The sequence below is a fragment of the Ovis canadensis genome, chromosome 2 (assembly GCF_042477335.2).
Source record: "Ovis canadensis isolate MfBH-ARS-UI-01 breed Bighorn chromosome 2, ARS-UI_OviCan_v2, whole genome shotgun sequence".
NCBI classification, from domain to species: Eukaryota; Metazoa; Chordata; class Mammalia; order Artiodactyla; family Bovidae; genus Ovis; species Ovis canadensis.
In genome coordinates, this window is record NC_091246.1 from 105,981,898 (window position 1) to 105,998,076 (window position 16,179).

General features: G+C 48.9%; 1 protein-coding gene across 1 annotated transcript; it reads left to right on the forward strand.

The window, feature by feature from the left end:
• Positions 1 to 4,269: 4,269 nt before the first annotated feature.
• Positions 4,270 to 14,697, forward strand: NEIL2 (nei like DNA glycosylase 2). The gene is made up of 5 exons (XM_069576756.1): positions 4,270 to 4,414; positions 7,000 to 7,139; positions 9,313 to 9,650; positions 11,800 to 11,999; positions 13,653 to 14,697. Exons 2-5 carry the CDS (start codon positions 7,002 to 7,004, stop codon positions 13,964 to 13,966), a joined length of 990 nt encoding a protein of 329 aa, XP_069432857.1. The 5' UTR covers positions 4,270 to 4,414; positions 7,000 to 7,001; the 3' UTR covers positions 13,967 to 14,697.
• Positions 14,698 to 16,179: the final 1,482 nt, after the last annotated feature.

Here is a 16,179-nt window from a genome sequence, read left to right on the forward strand (position 1 = left end):
CTTATATGGTCATAACCTGTGCTTCACCCCAGATGGTAAAATCCAGCTTTATTTCATCCTCCTTGCTCACCAGACTGGGTTGATTTTTCAAATCAAATGTATCCTTAGAAGAGGTCAATAATAATGTTAGTTGCTCAGTCGTGTCTGACTTTTTGCGACCCCAATGTCTGTAGCCTGTCAGGCTCCTCTGTCCATAGAATTCTCCAGGCAAGAATATTGGAGTGGGTTGCCATTCCCTTCTCCAGGGGATCTTCCCAACCTGGGTCTCCTGCATTGCAGGCAGGTTCTTTTACCATCTGAGCCACCAGGGAGGCCCCAGGAGGTCAAGAGGAGGTCAAGTTGCTACCAATCAGGATATTTGAAAGGAGGCAGTTCCCAGATGGTTGGAAAGTGGCTAGAAGAAGGATGGGGAGGTGGGGGTGGGAAATGGACTCACAACGAGGGTGTCCTTAGAATAAGTGTCTGCCCTAATATGGTGAGTGCAGCCCCTGGGGGGTGTTTGTTCAGGCTGAGACATCCCTCACGGTCCCTTTCAGGCTCACCCCTCACTATGACAAAAATTTTGAAGTGCAGATCAAATCATTTTAACACTCAGGAGCATCAGTCCTTAATATTTGACTTTTCGATACCTTTAGGGGGTAAATAGTCAGACATGACTGTGTGACTTCACTTTGACTTTTCACTTTCATGGATTGGAGAAGGAAATGGCAACCCACTACAGTATTCTTGCCTAGAGAATCCCAGGGATGGGGGAGCCCGGTGGGCTGCCATCTATGGGGCTGCACAGAGTTGGACACAACTGAAGTGACTTAGCAGCACCAGCAGCAGCAGCAGCAGATTTAGCCATGATTTTGTGCTTCACCCCAGATGTTTGGTTTGGGATGAGAGTAGTGAACATGAATTTATATTCACTGAACGTGCACCAATTAGACCTGGGCTGGGGGTTATTTGATGCCCCCTCTTCTAAGCCCCCAGAACTTACTGATGTGGACACATAGTGCACAAGAAATTTGGTCATTTGGCAAGCTGCTGGTGGAGTGGAGGTGACTGGTTTTCAGTTTTTAAAATCATTTTCTGACATTGGAGACTACTCTTCAGATTACATCCTTGCCTTGCTTGAAGCTGGAACACAAACAGGCCTCCATCCTTAACAACACAAATAGTATCTTCCCAGAACCAAGGACGAGGCTCAGAGCTTCCAAGTGTAGCCCGGGAAGTGGAATCTGTGCTTCTGGGGACTCCGGGCCCTGGACACTGTTCCTTTCTGTCCAGTAACTGAGCCTCTGTTCTGTAGCCTCCTGGGAGCACAGCTGCTCTGTGCCACCCTGGCTCCTGTGCGATTCTTATCTCCCCTCCAGTAGCTGCGGCAGTCCAATTTGCAAAAAGGCATCGGTGACAAGGAGAGCTAAATAATCCAAGCCAAGATGGCACTAAAGCAGACCGAGGTTCTCAAGGTCCAGTTTTCTTTGGGTCTGTGCATGGCTAGAACACTGGCTGAAGCCTGGGAAATTGTGGTCTCAGCTGTACAGAGAGAGGGGCAACCACATACAGCTGTGCTCTGGGTTCACAGGAACAGAGGACACAGAAAAATCCTGTAAGGTGCCTGCTGGTGCTCTTAGGCCCTGACTTAGGTCTTCAGAAGGATCCAAAGAGGGAGCATCTCTAGTGAAGGCTGATAAATGAGAACCCCCATCGCCCCCCACAACACACACTCACACTGCATCCCCGAGCTGTGTGGTGACTGCCTTCTATCTTACAGCTGTGGTTCCCCTGCTTCACCTGAGCAATAAACATGACCGCATAGATTTTAAACCAGATGCACCTGAACTTCAAATCACTGGGTGGTTTCCGTTTCCAAATCACTGAATCTCTGACAGCAAGAAGTTCATCCAGATGAAGTTCAATACTAGTAAATGATACCAGTGAACAATACAAATAGACCCCTCTTACCACAAAGATATTGTAGTCTCTTGTGCTGCGTCTCTTTTAAGATAGGTTTAGTCCTTGCTAAAAAAGATTTAGTCCAATGAAATGGATTGTAATTAGAGACGTGAAACATTTAGATTTTTCGTTCCTCTGTCCTTTTCCTTTACAACTCATGAAATGAAAATTTCATTACTTCTACGGTTCTTAAGACTTTGGGGCTGGGATGCTGGACAAAAACGGTAAGACTGAAATAACAGAATCCTAAATAGGATTGTTGTTCTCTGCCAAACAAAGCAATGAGTGATGCTAGCTAATGTGCTTTAGAATGTGAAGTTGTCGCTTCGTTATTCAAAGAATCCCCAGACTTCGCTGTAGGGATGTGACCTGGAAACACTTTCAGGAAGTCTTCTGGTCCAGCCCCCCTCAATGACATCCTTGCAGAATTCCTTAATGTGGCTTCCAGGCTGACCACAGCTAGTTTCCCCATTCCACCCTACCCCTGAAATAGTGCCCATGTTTTGAAATTATTTTGCTTGCATAGTTATTGTGTTTCTCCTCACTTTAGATCAAAACCATAACCACATATAAATTACACTTCAATTTTTAAAGAAAAAAAGCATAACTGCTCACCTCTGCTGACAAGTACTACCAGATCACACAAGGGGAAGTGTGAGGAATTCCTGGTAGCCCCTTCCTTACAGGAGGATTAGAGTCTGGGGTCTGTGGGAGTACAAGACACAAGCTGCCAAAGAATCAGGATAGTATAGCTAAGGTTTCCTTCCAGTAGCTGGTTCAGTTCAGTTCAGTCACTCAGTCAGGTCCGACTCTTTGCAACCCCATGAATCGCAGCACGCCAGGCCTCCCCTGTCCATCACCAACTCCCGGAATTGACTCAAACTCATGTGCATCGAGTCGGTGATGCCATCAAGCCATTGCATCCTCTGTCGTCCCCTTCTCCTCCTGCCCCCAGTCCCTCCCAGCATCAGGGTCTTTCCCAGTGAGTCAACTCTTCGCATGAGGTGGCCAAAGTAATTTGGTTGCTGCTGCTGCTAAGTCACTTCAGTCATGTCCGACTCTGTGCGACCCCATAGACAGCAGCCCACCAGGCTCCCCGGTCCCTGGGATTCTCCAGGCAAGAATACTGGAGTGGGTTGCGATTTCCTTCTCCAATGCGTGAAAGTGAAAAGTGAAAGTGAAGTTTGGTTAGGGAGAGTCAAATGGAAGGAAAACAACCCAGCTAGAAACAAGGATACCTGGATTGGGAGACCATGTCTGATGCACTTACAGATCATGAGGGGATCTGAGAGATCATTTGGTGCAAACCTTTTTGTCCCACCATCATCAAAAAAAACTCACCCAAGGTCACAGAGCCGGCATGAAGAGGGGTGCTTCCTGAGCACCCACTCTCAGTAGGCATAAAGGTTACCCCCTTGCAGTTAACACACTCACCATGTAGGGGCGCCAGCGTTCTCTCTCTTGTGGCCTCCAGAATGCAACAGCCTGATTTTCGAACATTCCATCTGAGACCAGCCCAGAAATTCAACTTTAAAAAGTACCTGCCACTTATTGAGCAGTCCTGCACGTCAGACACTCTAGCAGCTGTATATACTTATTCAAGTTTTCAGAAATCCTTATAAGTACGTTTTACACATGAAGAAGGTAGACATGGACTTTCTTAGATATATTTTTTTTAACATGGATCATTTTAAAACACTTTATTGAATTTGTTACAATATATTGTTTCTATTTTATGTTATGGCTTTTTGGCTGCGAGGCATGTGGGATCTTAACTCCCAGAGCAGGGATCGAACCCGTACCGCATAAGGCTGGACGGCCAGCCTTGGAATTCCTCAGCCGAAGGATTTTAAGTAGCTTGCTTAGTATAGAACTAATACAGGCAGAACCAGGATTCAAATCTGACTCCAGAATCTGGACATTTATTACAGCCCACCCCCGCCACTCCCAAAGAGTGGAAACCTAAGAGCTGGAAACCCTGCACAACCTGGGTCTAGGTACCACTCCAAGATGAAGTCTTTCAACTTCTCTTCAAAAGCTGGGGAGAATCCTTGGTTCCAAATTCTGCAACTGAGACATGATAAGAGGAGGTGCTAGAACGACTGGGGAATACGGCTCACTATCGATGGTCACAAGTCCAAAGAAAGGGACAACTGGAAGAGACCCCTGCCTGGAGCCTCACTCTCCGCCCTCCAAGTTTCCCAGGTGCCCCCGGAGACACCTGGAACCTCCTCGATGTCGTTCAGGACCCCCAGCTCTTTCACTGCACCTGTTTGGACTGAGGAGCCCGGAACCCCAACCGCCCCGGGCGTGAGCCCCGCCTCCTACGCTCAGCAGGGGGCGGAGCCCCGGGCGACCCCGCCCCCGAGGGAGGAGCCTCGCCCTACGCGTCCTGGTGCCCCGCCTCGCGTCCGCCTCTCCCCGAGGCTGCGTGCGGGCCTTTGAGGTCCCGGGGTCTCGGGGCCCAGAGCCGGTGAGTCCAGCCGCGAGCCCCGCCAGCGGCGTCGCAGGACCTGCGCGGGTAGCGGCCTCCCCACCCCCAGTTGGAAATGCAGGGCTTTCCCAGCTTTACCCTCATCACCTGTTAACCGCATGAAAACTCAGTTACTGAACATTTTAGAAGCATACCTCATGGAAACCCGTACCCCGGGTCGAATTTTTCTTTCTTTTCGGCTGTTTACCACTTTTTAACCTACCGCCTCCCCCCCCCCCGCCCCCACCCTCACGCTCCTGCAGTGACCGCCTGCTCCGTCTTTGCACCCGCCTCTCCCGCACATCAGCCGGAGGAGGCGTTGGGAAAGCGGCCATTTTAGACTTCTGGGGAGTGGGGGAGGGGTGGGGATGGGGGAGGTTGATCTGCAGAGGAAAGGGGACGCCGGCGACGCCCCTTTCTCTCTTCCTTTCTTTGTGGTCCGCAAGCCGCGCGGTTCACCGTTCGGGGGAGGGGCTGAGGGTGGGCGGGGTGTCCCCTTGGAACCGGTGTCCCTTTGGCTTCTTGTCTCTTAAGGCTGTAACTGGGCCCAGCTTTCCATCTCCATAAAGTGAAGTGAAGTCGCTCAGTCGCGTCCGACTCTTTGCGATCCCATGGACTGCAGCCTACCAGGCTCCTCAGTACATGGAATTTTCCAGGCAAGAGTACTGGAGTGGGTTGCCATTTCCTTCTCCAGGGGATCTTACCAACCCAGGGATCGAACCGGGGTCTCCTGCACTGCAGGCAGACACTTTACCATCTGAGCCACCAGGGAAGCTCCATCTCCATAAGTAAACCTAAAAAACACATGCAAGATCTTAAGGATCAGATGCATTTCAGATAGGAGCTTTTCCAGAAGCTTCCTCTGTTGGAGAGGACTAGGGCTCAGAGCTGGCAGAAGTTCAGGTCGACTTAACTGCGGCCCGTCTCCCTGCAGTCGCGCAGGTTTGTCAGGATACTCTGTCGAGTGTCTTGAAGGTCTGATTAGGGGCAACCACACTACATTTTAGGGCTTCCCTGGTGGCTCAGAGGTTAAAGCGTCTGCCTCCAATGCGGGAGACCCGGGTTCGAGCTCTGTGTCGGGAAGATCCCTTGGAGAAGGAAATGGCAACCCACTCCAGTATTCTTGCCTGGAGAATCCCATGGACGGAGAAGCCCAGTAGGTTACAGTCCATGGGGTCACAAAGAGTCGGACACGACCGAGCGACTTCACCTACACTACATTTTAGTGAGTCTAAAGCACCATCAAAATAAAAATACCCGTTAATGTTTTGGAATGTGGTGCTAATTAAACAGCGAGAAAACATGGATTGTAAGAGGCACGCCCATTCTGAGATTTTAAAATTCTTTTCAGAGTTACTGAAATGCAGTAGCTACCCCCATGCCAGGAAGCTGCTTAGTTCCTTGGGTTTTCATCATCATTTGCAGGCTTGTGCAGTTGAGGAAGCCGGTGAATAAGTAGTATAAGAGTTGGGGGGATGCCTTCAGTGTCTTAGAAGCTGAGGTGCTGAGCACTTAGACTCAAACATGTGGATGCCCCTCACACATGACCCCAGTGGAGTGCGATGATTTGGGGCAGGAAGAGATGGGGGTCCCAGGTGACCTTCATCAGGGTTAACATGAAACCCCAGCTGTTTCTCAGTTACCAGGGGTAATTTTCTCCAGTTAAGCTGGATGTGGCCTCTCCCTGATCTGACCTGACATGACCCTGAGACTTGTCACTTTCCTTGTCACTTTTCTGCGTGGTGGTCGCATACACAGTGCTCCTGCCCGCAGGACGGTCCGGGCAGGCTGAATCGGCATCTATGTCTGTGTCGCTTACAGCTTTCTCTGTCCCAGCCATCTCTCCACTGAAATAGGGGAGACAAAGTACCAGCAGTGGGCTGGGATGATTTGGGAGGGCAGACAGAGGAGGACAGAGGAAACATGGAGATGAGTTAGGGCCGCAGTCCAGGAAAAAAGTTAACAAGGGCTGGCTCCTGTTCAGTCTGCAGGGTCACAGTGGAGGGCACTTGTTGTGTGGTGCCTGGCATGTTGTTGGTGCTGCCTGGAGAAAGGTGAGGGTCTGGATGAGGCAACCATCCTTGGGAAACTGGCTGACACCCTGCTGCAGCTGGACTTTCTTTTTAAAAATTTTTGGGGGACATATTATTTATTTTTATTATTTTTTTGGCTGTGCTGGGTCCTTGCTCTTCATGGACTTTCTTTATTTGCAGTGAGCCGGAGCTTCTCTTGTTACAGAGTACAGGCTCTAGGCACTCGTACATTAGTAGTTGCAGCTCTGGGGCTCAGTAGTTGTGATTCACAGGATTCACATATGCTTCGTGGCCTATGGGAGCCTCCCAGACCAGGGATCGAACCCATGTCCCCTGCATTGGCAGGGAGATTCTTATCCACTGCACCACCAGGGAATTCCTGGGGTTTCTCTTTGATCTGACCACCTCCCTCCCCAACCACATTCTCTTTTTGGCTGTATATGCTCTTAAAGTTGATGGCAAAAACAGTGGTGACTTGAAAGCTTGGAACCCACCAGAAATGATGGAGAAAACAGCTAAGCCAGCAGCTTCTTTCCCTGTTTCTGCCTGCAGGGATGCCAGAGGGGCCGTTGGTGAGGAAGTTTCACCATCTGGTCTCCCCCTTTGTGGGGCAGCAGGTGGTCAAGACAGGAGGCAGCAGCAAGAAGCTAAACCCCACAAGTTTCCAGTCCCTCTGGCTGCAGGATACCCAGGTGAGTTCACCGTCTTCCAGCTGGTTCATTCCACACCTCACCGCAGTGAGCCAGCTCCATCAACACAGCTTGTCCCTCCCCTCAGTTTCTCTTAAGACTTTACATGCTGTCATTTCCTTTTTCCTGAGGGTAGCCACGCTGGGACTCCATGCAACTCCTCCTCTGACGTTTCTCAGCCTCAGGTCAGCGGCAGTGGCCCATGGAACTGTGCATGAGCTGGATATTCACATTCAGGGTCTGAAGTGACTCTGGTGACTCTAGCTGAGTCCACTGTGCACCTTTGGTTGGGAACAGTATGTAATTCTCTGGGGCCAGCAAGGGGGTGAGGAAAGAGCATAGTCTTAAAAAAATGTTTTTTTCATTTACTTTTTAATCGGTGGAGAATTGAGCATAGCCTTTTGTTCTGGGTTTCAGCCTGGCTCATCTTTGCCCTCAATATCAGTCAGTATTCCCTAAAGTGCTCATGTGGCTGCTTGCCAGTCTGATTCATGCCTTCCCCTCTGGCCTGCAGCTCACCCTGCCTTAGATTTCTCCCCAGTCATGTTGAACTATTTAGAGCTCCTTTCACAGCCCTTCTTGCTCTTGGTTTGACATGCTGATCTTCCTTTTTCTCCCTACTCCACCCCCATTCCTGTACCTTCATGTTACCGTGGTAATTCCTAGTCTCCTTTGGATTCCGCCTTGCCATCACATCCTTTGGAGCCCAAGCCCTCTAACCTCCTGTTCTGCCTGGTCTGGGTTGGGGGAGAGACCCTGATGTGCTTCCAGGGGACCTTATATGTCCTCCTGTTGGCCCCTCATTCCTGAATTTGTCCTGCCTTTTGATTGGAGGAGACAAATAAACAGGACAGGGGCTGTGGCCTCAGCATCATTGTATTCCTAGCACTTAACTGAGTGTCTGGTACTTAGGAGACTTATAGTCATTGATGGTAGAGAAACTAATGAGCTCTGCTGCTTCTTAGCTGTGTGCTCCTAAGCAAGGTACTCAACATCTCAGCTCCAGTGTCTGCTTGAGTTGTAAAATGGGGTAAACCACCTACCAGTTAAAATTGAATTAAGTAGATTTTATGCCTGGCACATAATAGGGGCTCAGTAAATACTAGTTCTCTATCTTCCACCTTGCCCTCTATCTCTCTTTCCTTTCTCTCTCTCTGTCTCACACATACATCCCAGGCTATAAAACCTCAGTTAGAACTGAAAGTTGTCTGTGAGAGGTCTGCTAGACCTTCACATGTGTTTTCTGCATTTGAAGGAGGGGCTCAGGGAAGGGAGAGTGGTTAGCCCAAGCTGACATAGGCTGGCAAGGGACAGAGACTGGAGCCCAAGCCCTCTAACCTCCAGGTCTGCACGAGAGCACCTGTACTCTTTGTCCACACTGTCCTGCAAAGTTTGCAGGACACGATTAATGTCCCTTTGTCTCTGGATCCCAGAGGCCTGCATCTTAGCACCTGCTGTCACAGAGCTGGCTTGTAGAAAATAATTTTTCATGACAGACTCAGAAGACTGGCTCATCCATGAAAAAATTGGAAGTATTTCCTCTTGGGCATTCTAGAGTGGCTCTGCATCCAGCGTGCATCTCTTTCATTGCTGATACGATTGTTCCGCTTGCTTCTAATCATTTTGAAAACTGTATACTAAGTGCTCATATGACTGGAGCAAAAAGCAAAAGGCAAGTCCCGAATACTCAAGCTGCGAAAGCTTCATAGAAGAGGCAGGAGGGGAGACATTTATATTAGGATAAATGGCTGGATGCACCTCTTCCAGTCTTCCCCTCTCTGGGTCTAAAAGGCTCAGTCTTTGTGGACTGCAGTAACAGAACACCTCATACCAGGTGGCTTATAAGCAACAGACATTTATTTCTCACAGTCTGGAGCTTGGGAAGTCCAAGGTCAAGGTGTCAGCAGATTCACTGTCTAGTGAGGACCAACTTCCTGGTTTGTAGACAGCTGTCTTGCTGTGTCCTCATGTGGAGGAAGGGGTGGGGGAGCCCTCTGCAGTCTCTTTTATAAGGGCACTTATCCCGTGTAGGAGGGCTCCATCCCCATGACCTAATCATCTCCTGGAGGCCCCACCTCCAGACACTATCATATTGAGGGTAGAATTCAACATACGAATTTGGGGAAGACACAAATAATTCTATACCAAGCCTTAGATCATGTTCATCTTTTTCTAGGTCCATGGAAAGAAATTATTCCTTAGATTTGATCCAGATGAAGAAACTGTGTCCCTGCACAATTCCCCACTGTCAGAGCCTCTGCGAAAAGGAGAGCAAAAGGACAAAGCCAGGAACCACCAGGAAGCCTCTGACCCGTCCTCCCGGTCCCCGGGAGGAGACAGTGCTGTCCCCAGTGGAGACGATGGTCTGCAGTGTATGGGGGGAGACACCCCTGCAGGAGGTGCTGAGAGGTGGCTGCAGGTCAGCTTTGGTTTGTTTGGCAGCATTTGGGTGAACGAGTTCTCCAGAGCGAAGAAGGCAAACAAGAGGGGTGACTGGAGGGACCCTATTCCCAGGTGAGGCATGGTCGAGTAGGCCATGGGCTGTGGCTGACTGTGGCTATGCAGGGTCTCTGGGCTTTGCCTGGGCCAGGCTCTGCAGGCACGCTCGGTGGTCTCCACCTGCCCTCTGGCAGCCCATTTCTGGGGGAGAGAACCCACTTCCCTGGCCACTGTGACGGCAGGGAGACTGTGGTCTACACCAGGAGAGGGGCGGGAACCACCTGGCAGCTTGGAGAGCAGGGATGATTTTCCCAACGAACATGGCCTGAGTTATATCTACTTTCTTTGAGTGTTTGGGGTCATTGTTTTTAATTTTTTTATTGGATTATGATCAGGACAACAGCCTGTACGTTTTCTACTTTTGGCATCAAAGTTTGCAGCCAAACACAAAATTGATCTTTGCTTACATTTTATATACATAAGTGAAGATAAAATGTTCACTAAAAGTAAAACATTCTGATAAAAACCAACCAAACAAAAAAAGTAAAACACTCTGTAAATGTTAAGAACAGGTAGTTGTTTTGATCGCTCAGATTTTCTCCGTTCTTGCTTATTTTTTGCTTATTTAATATGCCAAACTTGGGAAGAGGAGCATTGAAATCCCCCACAGTAGTTGTGTTTTCATAGTTTCTCTTTGTCTTTCTTTCTAAGCACTTTAGTGGCTTTGTTTTGCGGCCCTGGGTCGCGGGCATCAGGGTCCCTGACTCTCACAGTTTCTTTGGAGCTCCATTATTAAATAATCCTGTTCCCTCTGTCTGCCTTTAGCCCTAATTCTGTTTCTCTTGATATTAACAGTGCTGTTCCATGTTTGGTTGGCTCACTCCCTGTACTTTTTTTTCCACTTGTTTATAAGTTCATTTTTTTTTCACTTATTTTAGGTATGTTTGTTATCAACAGTGAATAGTAGGCTTTTGTATCTCTTTAAACTCAAACTGAAACTGCTTGTTTTGAAATTGGGTAACTAGGCTGTTTGGATTTTCTTTCATTTGCAGTCTTACTGTCCCTTGTTTTCTTCTGTTGGATTTATCAGGATTTATCACGTTTCTTTTCTTCCCCCTTTTTTTTTAAACCCCTGTTAATTTGGAAGTACTGCTATTCATCTTCATCCTATTGGTGGTAATCTTATCTTTAAATAATATCTGTTCCCCCCCCCCGGGTTAATAGCTATCAATTTTTTTGATAGCGTTAAATTAATAATCTTCTCCCTTATTATTAACACTGGTGTTTCACTCTCCTGCCACCCCTCCCTCCTAGTTGAGACTTTTAAAATATTAGTATTTCTACTTCTATACTTTTCTGTCATTTCTACCCCATCTTCTGTGTCTGCTGAGCTAGTTTAGAATTTTAGTTCCAGATTGCTAATTAACTCAATTGTTAGTTATGTATAATTAAATTAAGTGATATTAAAAACGTACGAAGGGTGTCCTTTGTTGGGCGCCTCCTTGCCTCACGTTTGGTTCACATTCTCAGGTGCTCTGCATGCCTGTAGGCCTCAGATCACACAGGAGCTGTTGCAGGGTCCTGTGCTGGTCTCTTCGTCCATCCTTTCCATCTTCCTCCACCTTGAATCCTGCTGATTTCGTTTCCATTTGGGATGTATTTTTCCTTGAGTAATTACCTCAGATACCATGCATAGGTGTTTTTCTGAGTCCTGTTCCTCTCAAATTGTCCCTTAACTTTCACATAAGATGCATGAGTCTTGGAGTCCAGCTGCAGGCTGAGTCTCTCCCCTCACAGAGTGACCCACTGTTGCTTATCGGGGTTCATGGAGGTTTCTCCTCTGCCTGCAATTCAGGAAGCCCAGGGGAGTGAGTGTGATCTTGCCCAGGATGGGAGAGGTGCCTCCTTAGCATCGGCTCTCTGCCCTCCTTCCTAACAAGCCCTGCTTTGTGCCGTAGCCACGCCTCCTGAACTTGAGCCTCTTCTGTACGTCCCAAGTTGTCGTCTAAGTATTGTTTTGATCAGGAAAAAGAGTATATATGTTTTCTTTTAATTACTCCATTTGGCTGTGAGAGTTTGACGGTTCTGGCAGAGCCATCCCTTTTGTCCTGCGGGACCTGAGCTTCCCCAGGTTTGTCCTGCGTGGAGTGGGAGCCGTGTGTGCACGTAGGACCAGATGCTTCTGGCATCACCCTGTGCACTGTGGCCTCTCCTCTCTTCCCAGGCTGGTCCTGCATTTCAGCGGGAGCGGCTTCCTGGCCTTCTATAACTGTCAGATGGCATGGCGCTTCTCTTCCCCTGTGGTCAGTCCCACCTCTGACATCTTGTCGGAAAAGTTTCACCGAGGACAGGCCCTGGAGGCTCTGGGCCGGGAGCTGCCCGTCTGCTATACGCTGTTGGACCAGCGATACTTCTCAGGCTTAGGTACGGCTGATGGCAGAGGGTGGGCCGCTTGACGGACCTAGTGAGAAAGTCCCTTGTCCGGGAGGTGGGACACTGGGACCCTCCGCACCTGTCAGGGCTTCTTGGCTCTGCTTCCCTCTCTTTTTTTTGCCTTGTGCCATGTGGTGTCGTAGTTGCCTGACCAGGGATCAAACCCATGCCCCCCGCATTGGAAGTGCAGCATCTTAACCACTGGGCAACCACAGAAAGTCCCTTCCCTGTTTTTTAAAATGAAGGAGTAGATCAGGCTTTTCTGACCTGTCTCCTACCCTGATTATATTGTTAGTCATAGTTGGCCTGGCAGCCTCCTGGAGTGTGACCTTCTAGAGAGCAAGGGTCATATCTCCATCCTTTTTAAAAAAAAAAAAAAATTTAGTTTTTAATTGTCACAGACTTCTAAGAGCAGTGTTTAGGGTAATTTAGCAAGAGAAATATTCTACAACTAGCTGCTAGTACGGACAGTAATCATAACAGCTGACGTTTTTCAGGTGACTGACTCCACCTTGCCAGGCACACGGGTCCATCCTTACTGCTCTTCTGCAGGATGGCCACTTACCAGTATTTCCTTCATTCAGTTGAAAAAATTAAAGCAAAAGACCCTTTGCTCTAAGGGCTCAGCTGAGATATGAATCAGATAGTCCACCGGTGAATTAGAAATTTTGTCTGACTGTGAAGTGCTTGGAAAGAGCAGTCTTTTCACCCATCCATCGCTCCACACATGCTAAACGTCTGCCTGCCACTAAGCCACTGTCTCTCCTGGAGGAGAGTGTTAATAACCCAGCAGACTTGGACTCAACTTCCTGGAACTTAAGATAGACTGTGATAAATGCCTAGTGGAGGTTAAAGAAAATACACTGTTGGGACATTTTGAAGAAACTTACTGATTCTGAAAGGAAAGGTCAAAGTTGACTTCACAGCAGATGAGACAGGAGTAGAAAAATAATGAAATAACACCTTCTAATCAAACCAATATTGTAAAGCAATCATCAATTAAAAATAAGTAAATATTTTTAAAAATTGCAAAAAATAACACCTTCTGAACACTTTCTATATTTCAGGCATTAAGCTTGACATTTTAAATAATAATAGCAGCTAGTATTTATTATTACTCTCCACATACCAGCATAGTGCTCAACATTTGTTTGTATGTGTCCATTTTATGCCCACGAAAACCAGGTAACCCACCCCCATTTTAGAGAGAAGGAGACAGAAGCTGAAGGAGGGCAGGGAACTCGGTAGGGTCAGGTAGCTGGGTCTGGTTGGGCCAGGATTCACAGCCAGGCACTCAGATCCAAGCCCCTTTTGTTAATCTGTTTGCTATAACCTGGGCCACGTGTGAGTTTTATGTCACTTCATCTTTACAACCACCTCTGGGGTATGTGCATGCTAAGTCCTCAATTGTGTCCAGCTCTCTGCAACTCCATGGACTGTGATCCACCAGATGGATGTTAGCAGATCCTTCGCAGATGGGGTGACCAGCTCAGTGCAGGGACTCCCTTGAGAGCCCCGAGGATGCATGGTTCCTCCTGAGGCGCTCCCTATGCTAGCTTTGCTCCGTTTAATTAATTTTGTGGTCAGCTTTTCTTATGGACGTGTCCTTTTGCCTTCCCTCGTCCCCTCCCCACCTTCTTGCAGGGAACATCATTAAGAACGAGGCCCTGTTCAGAGCCAGGATCCACCCGCTTTCTCCAGGCTCCCTCCTGGGTCTTCCACGCCTCGAGGCCCTCGTGGACCATGTGATGGCCTTCAGTGCAGACTGGCTGCAGGGCAAATTCCAGGGCACACAGCAGCACACGCAGATCTACCAGAAGGAGCAGTGCCCTGCTGGGCACCAGGTGGTGAAAGAGTCCCTGGGGCCCCCAGGGGGCTTCCAGAGGCTCACGTGGTGGTGCCCCCAGTGCCAGCCCAGGTTGTCAGCAGATGAGCCCAAGCAGGTGCAGCCCTCATAAAGCGTCCAGCCTCCTTCTACATGGAGCTTTGCCCTGAAGGGACTGTGATGCCTGAGCATTGCAGACAGAGGTGTGGGCAGAGATTGGGACTGGGCACAGGAATTGGGTGGTTGGGATGCGAGTACTATTGATGTCCATCTCACTGGAGTTCAGTCTAAGGCAGTTTTCACGAAGTTCGATTTTGTTCTCTGCTAGTTTTGGTTAATTCTTCCTATCTGATCCCCATTTTGAAAGGTGAGACAAGTTACAGTGGCACTTTAGGGAAGACCTCCCGAAATGACAGTGTGGCAGAGAAAATGAGAGCCAGTGGGAGACAGCCAGGCCCAGCACTGCTTTGCAGATGTTTTATTTGGTTTGGTTTTGAAACACTGGCTGCAGTTAAGATCCTCCATTTGAGAACCAGGAAAAGGGAGTTATCATTCTTCTTTTGTCCTCAAGAGGGATCCAGGGCTGAGGAGGAAGCAACAGGAGAGTAGTGCTCGAATTTAGCCTCCTGATTGGACCCTTCCCGTGGGACAGAGACACCAGGAGAAGGAGAGACAGGATCAGGGAGCTGGCCGCCTTCCTGGTGTGTGCAGTGGGTTATAGGAAAAAAAAACACAAACAACCTGCTTGTTTCCTCCCCAAGGTGATGTATTTGTGACTGTTGACATGCTCACCAGTACAGGGATCACAGTTGTTAGCGAAACCTCGAAGAAACCAGGACACGGAAATAAAGCTGTTCATCACTTTGTACTGTCATCTTTATTTGGCTGGAAAGATTCTCTCACCGTACGTAACTGAGCTCTTTGTGAAGGTTCTGTGTGAGACATGTTGAGTTGGCCAGGTGGGTCTACTCACAAGGAGCGGGACTGGGAGGAAGGCAGCCATGCAGTCTTTACTCTTGTCTGTCTGAAGTCACTGAGTCGCCCACGGTGGGGTGGGGAAAGCCATTTGATGGCAGGCACTGGCTGGGGGCCAAGGTGGTATCCACACAGGCCATTTCCTATAAGTCAGTGTCTGTGAGGGGCTGGAGTACAAGAAGGGCTGGGCTGGGCAGACATCACAGCCTGCATGTGAGTGGACACTCACTGAGATTAATAGAAAAGGGAAAATGCTGTTGGCAGTTGCTGAGAAAAGAAGCCACAGAACTAGAAACAGCCTTGGAAGTGGAAAGGAGGGGAGATGGGAGGGTCACCATGGTGATGGATGTCAGCTGACTGGCTGTGGAAACAGCTGGGGAGGGGCTGAGGATGGCTGAGGCCTGGCAGCTGAGAGCTCGAGGAAGCCACACCCACCTTGCCCTTGAGGTAGAAAGTCAGGGGAACTGAGCAGGTTCCATGAGGAGACAGACCTTGTGCGCTGAGCTTGGGGTACCTGTACCTAAGCAGGAGGACAACAGTCAGGAAGCTCGCTGCCAGTGCAGGCTTGCAGACATGGATTTGGGAGCTTTCCTTAGAGCTGAGGGTCAGTTCAAGAAGGTTAACAAGGGTACTCGTGTGGCCTGAGAAGGATGGAGATCACAGGAGAGCCTTAAGATCTTTTGTAGAAGAAGCAAGAGATGACAGAAGCCAACTGGGGATCAGATGGAACAGGAGGAGAGAACTTTGGGGGCAGCCAGTGGTGCACGCAGCAGAGAAGAGGCCTCTGCATTGGACAGTAGGGCAAATTTGAGGTCATGACCTTCGAGAGCCAGTTGTGCAGAATGGCAGCCAGTCCTTAGGGGCTGAGACTGGGTGGGAGCCCAGTGAGCTGTGAGGGAGCCCCACTCTTCAAGAAGGTGGTCCCTGAAGGAAATGAGAAAGAGGGTCACAGACGGAAGTGATGTGAGGATGTGTGTATGATTGGGTGAGGGGGAAACCAGGATGAAGGGAAACACCAGTGCCAGCATGCAGAGAAGCCTGGGCTCGAGTCGGAAAAGAAAAATAGACACGGAGAAAATGAGAGGGAGGTGAGGTCTTTTGAGGCACAGAGTAGGAGTTAGGGAGCTTTTGTAACAGCTGTGAGGGGAAGTTAGAGCTCAGGGGAAGGTTGTGGAACCATGCTGGAGACCAGAGTAGTTGCTCCATTTCCCGACCTTGTCCAGCAGTCTCTGTAGCTTAGGGTCAAAAAGAAGAGCTATGCTGGATGAACCCGCAGTAGAAGGTTGTCAGGGTGTGAATGGTAGAAAGCCAAGAGGGCAAAGGAGATTCCTTATTTTATCATTAAAGTTGTTAAAATTCAAGCCACATAGA